Raw genomic sequence first — 10,683 nt, 5'->3', positions numbered from 1 at the left:
GGAAAGTATAACCCCAAAGCAGGAGGTTTAAACCAAATAATTTGGATTAACTTGACATCTGTAAAGATTTGATGGGGAAACAGCTTATAGTAAATTATTTTTCGACGGTTGTTTTTAATGCTTCTGTAGACGATAATTATTATTAATTTAGGTTATAGTGAATCATTATTTGAATGTAAAAATAATTGTAATGCAGGAATTGATAGAAGTTTTCAATGCGATTGATGAAGATTACTGCGAAGAAATTTTGAAACTGAGAAAAATTGGGCAAAAAACAAATAAATTTAACTTTTTTTCCCCAACATTTTTTAGGATTAACTGGAATACCACGACGATACTCTGAAATCCTAAATTACCTATATACCGAATATCCTGTGTACCTAGAAATCCTCTAATAAAAATTCCAGAGCATAAAAATAGTAAAGACTTAAAAACAGCATGAATCAATAAATGTAAAAATCTTAAATAATTTATTCTGGGATAGAGAATTTTTTAACGGTTTTGCTTGAGTACAGCAACTGCCAATTTAGTATTTTGATTGAATAAACCACTTGATAGAAAATAAGACAATTTTTAACTGTGGTCTTCGATTGGAAAACATGTTTTTAATAACACATAAATGAGATATATATTGCTTTCGAGAGATTTCTAATAAACGAGAAAGACCATAGTAGATTCAAGCGTAACAAAATAACTTTTTTATCTTACATTCTAAAATATATTTTCTGGTGCCAACTAAACGTAAGTTTTTAAGGAATTTCTTGATCGCTTTTCACTTTTAGAACCGTACAGCTTACAACTCTGTGGATTTTGAACAAGAACAAGAAAATACTAAAATAGTAGCTACATAACCTCAAATTACTGATGGTTTGTAAACAAATTTCCTGTAAAATCAGCCTTCCTAATATTATAAACGATGACATTCTATTACCAACTTAACGCTAAACTAGTTTTACTTAAACTGGATTAGTAAATGCACTGAGAAAACCGATTCAAGTTTTAACTTTTGGATTAACTACTTAAACTCGATTAACTTAATCGAGTTCAGCAATCTATACTGTGCAAACGGGCCTTAATGTGTTGTGTATATATGCTGCCATACGCTAAATAAATAACAATTGGTAATTAAACACTGCCATTTTAATGTGGACCTCACTTCAGTAGTATGTATTTGGAAGACGTAGCTGTCCTATCTCCCAATATTGAAAGCTACGCTATGCTGGTGTGAACGGGACAGATTCGTAGCTTGGATTTTACATTAGGAAATAGGACGGCTACGTCTTCCGAAGACGCATTTCTAGCTACACGTAGCTGGGTGTTTGATGACCTTAAAATATGCAAAGTAGAGCTTCCTCCATTCTTAATCATGTTGTTATGTAAATTGAACAATTCAATTACATTGCACTGAGCATGGAAGAAATTTCATTTCAACAAAATAAATATGAGCCATATTCTAGAAATATGAGGTGTAGTAAAAAGTTGGAATGGAAGTTTCATATTACCATTCGTTTCCCTTGTTTTATCTACCACTTTATATCGATAACAATCGTATTATATCACCAATACAGACTAACATACCGCATTTTCATAACAATCTCGTGGTCTCTGGTTGCCTGTCACCAAGTATAACGTAATATAATGTTATAACTCAATACAATGGAGTATCCAAGTCAGGAGGAGTGAAATGGTTACCTCTTATCAGATTCCTATTGGCTACTTCGTTCCACATATTATTATCATAAATGAAATACAATTTCATCACCTTTTTAGTTTCTGATTGGCTTCATTTTCCTCTCATCATGTTAAGAGACATTTTTTATTCAAATTAGAATTAGGTCGGATTAAGTTTCAAGGTGGGTAGAATAAATAACAAAATATTATATACATTATTGAAATATATACTTATGTATATGTGTATTTTTCATAACAACATACATAATATACATACACATATATATAAATATATAAAACCATTGTGTTTTATTCATGCGAATTCAGTCTATGTACATAATACATATACATTACAAGAATATACATAATACACTGATCTGCCAACATGTATTGTACATATACAGGTTTTCATTTTTCATAATAATATTAATAACAATAAAATAGTTTCATCATCATTGTTAATAATAATTTTTGTGTCAAGATACAATTACAGTACTCTACATTATTTTCAATGTTTGATTATTTTATACACATATTAAAAAATTAGGCCACTCTTTGAATGAAGTTGCCTTCTCGAAAAAAATCAAGGGATTGATAATTATAATAACAATAAAATTGATGATAATAAATAATAATTTTAGTATTCACTGATTCAGCACAGCATGGTTTGACACATCAAAACAGATTAATTGCAAATAGTGTAATAAATAAATATAATTTACACAATGACAGTTTTTCAGAGAAATAATACCATAATTGAAATAAAGACAAAGATATTTCACATTCTGTTTGGAAAATATTCGGATAAAAACAATATTCAATTTCATTCTATAAATAATTCGCTATAATTTACATATTTATCGTAATTTCTAATAATATCATCATCGTTATAATCTTTATTAATATCTTTACACTGTATAGACATAGGCTTGCCATTTTTTGGTTATTCGATATTTAGAAAAAAGCTAATATCATTTACCACATTTATCAAGATAATATCAGCACAATTTAAAAGCTAGGAGTACCAGTGAAAATAAATATCCAATTATCACAAACATTTTAAAGAGAAAGAAAGCAACACAACTATATTATAATTTTTTTCTTATATTCAATGTCTAGAACTATTCAAAATTGTTTGCGTAATCTATTTCATTTAGTGTGTCATAATTGCCGATTTCTGTGAAATCAACTTTACATTATTAAATCAAGAAATAAGGGATTCTGAGACAAAATACTACTGTACCGAAGTTTTGATTTCGAAAGTGGATTTTCTCCGATAGGCCTACAATTTGAATTGAAGTGATATGTTGGGAAACACTATGCAGTCTTTTCTACGCCAAATGATATAATTCATACTTATTTAGCGATTAATATTTTCATCATAGATGGTTAAAAGAAATTTGTATGGGAACGGGCAGTTACCACTTTTTTAAATGATTAGTAAATACTGTCTCAGAAGAATATACTATTCAACTTCGAAGAAAGAGTTGGCCCAAAAACTTGTTGAGAGTAAGAGAAAGCTAGAATACGTTTTCTAGATTTATATAGATATGGTTAGCCGACCTTCTCAAAGAGTGCACAAAACAAACAACAAATTAATTGACAATATATGAAACAACAAATCAATTAAAATATATAAAAAACAACAATTTATTTGATTATTATCAATGTACAATAGTAGAGATGAGAAAAACTTTATAATGTTGGGGGACACAAATAGTAATCATGTTGGATAATAATAAAATACATAACAAATTAAAGTATAATAATATTGGTTGAGAGTGGTAAAGAGATTGGAATGCGCTGCACCATTTGCATTGGGGAGAATGAGAGAGAGAGAGAGAGAGAGAGAGAGAGAGAGAGAGAAATAGAGGGTGAAAGAGGCTTGTACAAATAACGTAAGGGAAATCAGGGATTGTGATGATGTCGAACCTATCAAATGATTGGATCTCTTGAATAGAATAAATTGCTCTTCAAGAACTTGGTAACAAAAAAACGTTCAACTCAAGTTTTTGGTGACAGTTGCTAGGCACTTGGACACTAAAAACAGAGCATCGCAGATACAGATACCTCTAGCAATCTTCATCAGTAGTTTTAATACTCAAAATGCCCTCAATAGCATCAAAAACTTCCTTAGAATTTACAATGATTCTGCTACAGATAGGAATAAATTTGACAAGATTTATTTTGTCAATAACTAGTTGAACTGCAGTTTAGATCTAAATAAACTGCTTCATTAATTAAAGCGAATTTCAAGTGCAACTTTCAATATAATATCAATGATTAAGTGATGTTAGATGGTAGAGGGGTTGGTAAAATTCCTATATTCTTCAATGAGATTCATGAGATATGGGTGTGCATAAAAATAAATCTATAAATTAAATTTGGAGATAATAAATAGTTTCACTGCATAAAAATCGAGAGATCACCATTCGAGTCTAAAACTAATTTATAATTTTTGCTAATTCTCAGTTAACGTTATTCTGTATTTTATAAAAACATATCTATATACGCTTACAAAAATATGTAGCTAATATCATTGCCGATGGCTTTTAGTCGAGTAAATCTTGAATTTTTGAAACACTGCTACACAGGCAGGCTAATTGACACTAGCACAATACCACATCGTTCACTTCTTTCAACTGTATTTTATTGATTATTTGATTGATGATAAATATATCGATACTTCTGTAGCGAACATTGTTCTACTATTATTATTGATTGAGACAATGCCTATTATATTTAGCTTCGAGTATTTTATTTTTGGATTCGACAATAATAGTATCCTCAAATTCATGGATTCAATAATATTATTATACTAATTTACTGCTACATGGTGACATCACTAATCAGACCAGCTGATTGGATGTCACACTATAATAGTTTAAAACTAAGAATAATAATGCAGTTTAGTATTATTTGATAACGAAGAGGCACCTTATCAACATTATTTATTCAAAGACCTTTAAATATCCTCTTCAAAATTTCGATTTTCACAGTTTTTACAGTATCAAATGAAAAATACTACATTTATTTCGCTCTAATTCATCAATGGCCAACAACAGCTAATTAACAATATTTTCATCTATACACAAAAGCCAAGATATTTTCGAAAAACAGAAAAAAGTTATCCAATAAGATTGTTGCAGTTTCTACTACGAATACGGTATTTTTTATTGTTGTAGAATACAATATCGGAGCGTAAGTGTGAGTGTGTTTTATTTAATAACCGGTAACAATAAATAAGCATTCGAAACTCACTAGTCACAATAGTTGTTAGGGAGTTTCCATGCACCGCCGTCAAACCATCGTTAATAACGTAACGTGGAGTTTAGAATTGGGCGTTGAACTCCCTAATATCGACGAGAATACTCTATCAGCAGTCTTTGTTGAATTTATTCATCATCCTTTGGTAGCGATCGGAGCGCTAACTAGCGGAGGAAAAACAAATGACTCGAGTGAATTTTGAGTTACTCTACCATGATTAGACGACTCAAGTGATTCTACCACGACTCTGAGTCATTCTGGAGTCAGTCAGCCGAGTCCGCTGTCCGGGTGGGAGCAAGTGTCTCCCCTTCCGCCGCACCCGCCGCCTCCAAGTGACTCTCAGCCTCGCCGGACAGGGCATCAACAAACACCTGACAAACAAACAAACATTATTTATTATTTATTTATACATTGATACATAGGTTACAATATCATTCTCAACTATGAATGATTGGGAAAGGAACAACAGGCTTAAAGCCCAAAACTGTCCCTTTCCCAAATTTAGATAGAAATTGTCCAAAAATAGGTTATGTTTACGTTTCACGATTTTTGTAGAAAAACGATTTATTCAAAGAAAAAATTAAAAAATCATCGTACCCTTCTCTCAACTTTATTTTAATACTCACGACATGTTTCGACATATCAATGTCATTTTCAAGTGAAAGAGTGAAATAATTTAGATTAATAATAAGATTATTTCACTCACTCACTTGAAAATGGATGGTTGTACAAAGTTCACATAAGATGTCCAAACAAATTGTGTTTCTGTTGTAAATTAATAAACAGTTAATACTTTTAATATCAGCATGGAACTATAAAACTAGATTTAATATATTTGTGCTTTTAACAGACCCTTGCGGAGCTCAGGTTACCTTCTCGTATTATATAAATGACATAATTGCGAACAAATCAACAGAAAGTAATGAAAATAGATTTAAAAAAACTACACATGATATTTCCATCTCCAATAATTATTAGATATCACTGAAAATCCGCCTGATATAACACAATGAACTTGTTTCAAGTTGATCCTGGAATTCTCACACTGTCTGATAAGATAATTGACTTGTTTTGTCTGAACAAAACACCAACCTCCTGAGCTGTCGTTGACGCTATGGCGGACTCTGAGACTGGATTATTGGAGGATGCGGGGTCTGTTTCCTCACCTGTGTGGTTGGCCTCCTCAAGGGTTGCCTCAAGGCATGCCTCAAGGCTTGCCGCACCTGTTCACAACATCCATCAAAGCCATGCATGACATCGGGGTTGGTTACACACACAGTAAAACAAATCAACAGAAAAAGAGTTGAAAACAGCCGGATTCAAAAAAATTTACAAAATAAAAGAAATCTTTAAAAAATTAATACTGAAGTTAATAGGCATATTAAATCAACAAAATAAGATTGAAGATCAGGCAGATGAAATCCACAAAAAATAAAATGAAAATATCAAAAAGATCAATAAGCGAAAAAATGAACAAATTCATCAAAATAAGATTGAAATCATTGAGAAAGTCATAAAAAGAAAAATGTAAAAAGTCAATAAGCAAAAAGGTAAAAAAGTACTATTGAAAATCAGCCGCCAGATTGAGAAATTACTCAAAAAATGAAAGATGAATAGGAGATAAAAAGAGTCAATAAGCAAAATAATAAACAAAATAAGAGTGTACAACAGCTACAGTAAAAATTTTCAAAAGAACAGAAAACTACATGGAAGATGATAAATAATTTTGTTATATGTTATTATGAGTGTTTATGAGCTCACAATCCTTGGTCATTCAAAGTTCAAAATCAGCCAGGTTCAAAACGTCTTGAAAATGAAAGCAACCTTTCAAAAGCTTGACTATGGAGAGATTTACTTTAAACTGCCAGTATTCCTTATAAATAACATTAATGGTTCAAAACATTTGAGCTGGGATAACCGGACAATCTATGGGGTTTTAATGAAGCATGATCAAGCATAAACCATACTGGGAAGATACCAAGTAATTTATAGTTGTCATTCATAGGCGAGAGAGTTCAGTTTAGTTTTTTCGTCAAAAAACACTACATCATCAAGCAATTCTTTTACTATTTTTGATTGTTCATAATCAGGCAAACTATAGTTGGATTAATGTAAAACTATCTCAGTAGAAAAGACAAGCTATGGTGATTTTATCTTAAAACTATAATTTTTTAGCAAGCTGTGTAAGTGCATTATTCTAATAGGATATAATTCAAACTAGAGAGTGCTATTAATGAAAAATGAACTATAAATCGTAAAACTGACAAGCGGTAGAAATAGTCTAGCTAGGATCGTACCTAATTTCTTCACCAAGCTGTCAAGGTCCTATTACTTATGGAATAGCGATATTACTACTAAACCGGTATTCAGGATATACCTTTGACTATTCAGGACATTAGTGTAAAGTGAAAGAATCATTACTAATCACAAACCGTGGAAATGATTTGTTTGTTGGAATCTTAGACATATTATATCGCTTACTTTCTGTCTCACTTGTCTAAAACGGTGGCGTGGACTTACATACGGTGGACTTACATACGAAACCATTGAGCGTGGACTCTCCTGCGAAGCAAAAATCAACTGCGGGTTTTCCTACCAACTAATACTTTTATCCTGTAATCTATTACTGTTAACAGCCCAGTAATGTAACTGTTACTATTATCTTAGCAGGTGGGTGAAATTCCGTGTAGTGACACTTCTTACAAAGAAACTTTGAGGTGATATATCTTACAAACCATACATCATTTGCCAAAGTACTATTCTGTCACTTTTACGACCAGCAGTAGCTTATAATATTGGAATTTGACGCTTATTTCATACACGCTACATCCTTTTATCTACGATTCTACACATTTGAAAAATATTACAATATTGTAGTATTGACAGAGCGTTGATAGTTCTACAAGTTTCCAACTCAACTAGATGTGCTTTTTCAGTATTTGAGTATTCAAGGCTAAACGCCTTAATTGAAATTGTTTCATGAGATTTAGATTTTCTATTGTTTTCCAAGTATTAGAATAGATGCAGAAAAATAACATCTATACAGACGCAATACTAGACGAATAACATAAAAAGATACATTACGACACAAGTAAGGCCGCATCCACATGTTGGCCCAACGAATGCCAATGTCGACCAGCGCCAGTATGTGGATGGGTGGTGTGCCAGCACTGGCCTTCATTGGCCTTCGTAAGGGACTGCACCTCTACCAGGCTGGGCCAGCGACTGAGCCGACATGTGGCTGCGGTGTTACAGTAGCAGATACAAGTTGAAGAAGCATTTCTTAGGGAAGTCACGTCCACGGTTGAATTTTGCTTAGTAGGAAAGTCCACTATTAATGGGTTCGTATTACAGTCCACTGTATGTAAGTCCACGTATCCGTGACCTGACGTGAACTTAGCCCTTCCACTCACCAGGCTCGCGAGTCAGCTGATCGTCGTGACCTTGACTGGCGCGCTGTTCGTGCAACGCATGCAACTGTTCCCGACTGCGTTGCAACTCGCGCCGCAATCGCTCGCGTTCGTCGTCCCGTTGCACGAGCACGCTCAACAGCTGCGTGAGTTGCGCGTTCAGGGAGGTCGCAATCGCGTTCAGTCGGTGAGCGGGCACACCTGCCGACGTCGGCGTTCTGGAACGCGACGATGACGTCATGACGCCGGCGCTCACCGCGTCTTCCTCAGTCACGCGTAGCGCTTCGTTTACCATCGCTGACAGTTGGTTCGCTGAAAAGAACATAAAAAGCATAGTTTTAAATTATAGAGTTAGTCCAAGTACGGCATTTTACAAGATATAACAAACTTTAATATACAAAAAAACAAAACAAACAAGTTACAATATCTAACAGGATATCGCAATCAAAATACTCAAGACTATAGAATACTCTATCATTAAGTATTTTTATTTAATGACTGAGTTTTATTCGTGTAATTTTTATCTTCCTAAATTCGAAACAGTTTTGAGCTGTTGTTTCCATACGTTAGGTACCTCGACACCTGTATGCCGTTTGTAAATAAATTAGAATTCAATAAGGAAAATCTGATATAGTGAGGTCCACGCTTAAATGGCAGTGGAGAAAGATAAGAGAACAGCGTTGTCGATTCTCTGCCTTGCCACTGCCTTCCATGGAAGATAGCTGATAGCGGCTATCTGATGTAATAGTAAGGAAAATCTGATATAGTGAGGTCCACGCTTTAATGGCAGTGGAGAAAGATAAGAGAACAGCGTTGTCGATTCTCTGCCTTGCCACTGCCTTCCATGGAAGATAGCTGATAGCGGCTATCTGATGTAATAGTAAGGAAAATCTGATATAGTGAGGTCCACGCTTTAATGGCAGTGGAGAAAGATAAGAGAACAGCGTTGTCGATTCTCTGCCTTGCCACTGCCTTCCATGGAAGATAGCTGATAGCGACTATCTTATGTAATAGTAACTGTTCATCCTTGTTAAAATAAACAATTTATAGTTTATTAGTCGAGAAAATATATTCAATTATTTAATAATAATGTTCATAATTGAGATTAGATATATTGTTGATCAATTGTATTTCTACATTGTTGAGAAACGTACTGGCAACGTTGCGGAGCTAGAAAAGGATAGTGTTATCTGCTTTGTCGAATGATAAGCAAGGATAGCAACATCAATGTTAATCAAATACTGCAATTCCAGCGTGGACCTCACTATAGATGGCAACACATTCATGAAATATCTTATTATTTTCAAGTAGAAATTGAAGCATTTTTTACTAGGAAATATCATGAATAAGATACATCATTTCCAGATTATTTTACATACGGTATTTGTATCTTAGAATTCGTCACTTGACTCATTGCTTATAACATTGTAAGAACATTAGTAAAATAACAAATGTAGTAACAAAAATTTGAATCATACTTCAGTACATGGCTTCCGATGCTGAAGTCGGTCGATTTCCTTATTAATATGGATTATTAACACCTTCTCAAGTCACATTTTTTAATACTTTTCAGTCATTTTTGAAATTTTAATTGTATCGATTTTTTCAAAATGAAATATTTATTTCTTATTCATAGTTATAATTTATTTTCTGCAATACATTCCACTCTCAATCATCATAACAAAATTGGAGTCAACACAATGGTTAACTTTCCACTCCAAAATTTATTCGAATAAGTCACTGTCTAAATATCTGATAAACTACAGTGCAACCTCGGTATAGTACAGTCCCCGTTATAGCACACTTTTTCTGCAGTCCCTTGAAACGTCCCTGTAGCTATCAACGTTAATATAGTATAGCTCGATTTAGTATAGATCTCGTAATAGAATACTTTTTCAGCGGCCTCTTGAGATGTACTAAAACTATAGTTCTATTGGAAAAAAAGACTGGAACTCAAGTTAATTCTACATTCTGAAATTTATTTATTATTCACAATCAACTTAAGGACGAATATTGATAGAATTCATCAAGTTTTATTATAGAAATAAATCAATAATTAGATTGATTGGAGCTATAATCCTCAAAATTGCATGAAAAAAAACTGAAGTCGGAGTGTACCTTGGTTGACAGCGGCTAAAATGAGTTCGGAAGCCTCCTTTTCGGTGGCGGGCTCGCCGGCGATTTCGGCAATGGTGTCGAACTCATCCTTGGGTACATGGAGGATATCTGCAACCAGCTGCTGTTTCTCCGCCAATGCCTGCTTGATCGCCTCGTCTTTCCGCCTCAGTTTTTCTACAAAAAATACGCAGATAAGCAACTCAAAATCAGTCTCTGA

At 33.4% G+C, this 10,683-nt stretch overlaps 1 protein-coding gene across 1 annotated transcript in view; it reads right to left on the bottom strand.

The window, feature by feature from the left end:
- Positions 1-1,882: 1,882 nt before the first annotated feature.
- The window catches only part of LOC111045203, a 296,666-nt gene continuing 287,865 nt past the window's right edge, over positions 1,883-10,683 (bottom strand). Inside the window, exons 20-23 of the mRNA XM_039422744.1 lie at positions 10,467-10,640; positions 8,352-8,660; positions 6,031-6,161; positions 1,883-5,309 (exon numbers count right to left, since the gene is read on the bottom strand). Coding sequence (XP_039278678.1) covers positions 5,202-5,309; positions 6,031-6,161; positions 8,352-8,660; positions 10,467-10,640 — 722 coding nt within the window. The 3' untranslated portion in view covers positions 1,883-5,201. The remainder of the gene's footprint in view (positions 5,310-6,030; positions 6,162-8,351; positions 8,661-10,466; positions 10,641-10,683) is intronic.

Source organism: Nilaparvata lugens, chromosome 3 (genome assembly GCF_014356525.2).
Source record: "Nilaparvata lugens isolate BPH chromosome 3, ASM1435652v1, whole genome shotgun sequence".
NCBI classification, from domain to species: Eukaryota; Metazoa; Arthropoda; class Insecta; order Hemiptera; family Delphacidae; genus Nilaparvata; species Nilaparvata lugens.
This window is presented reverse-complemented; position numbering and strand designations above follow the sequence as displayed.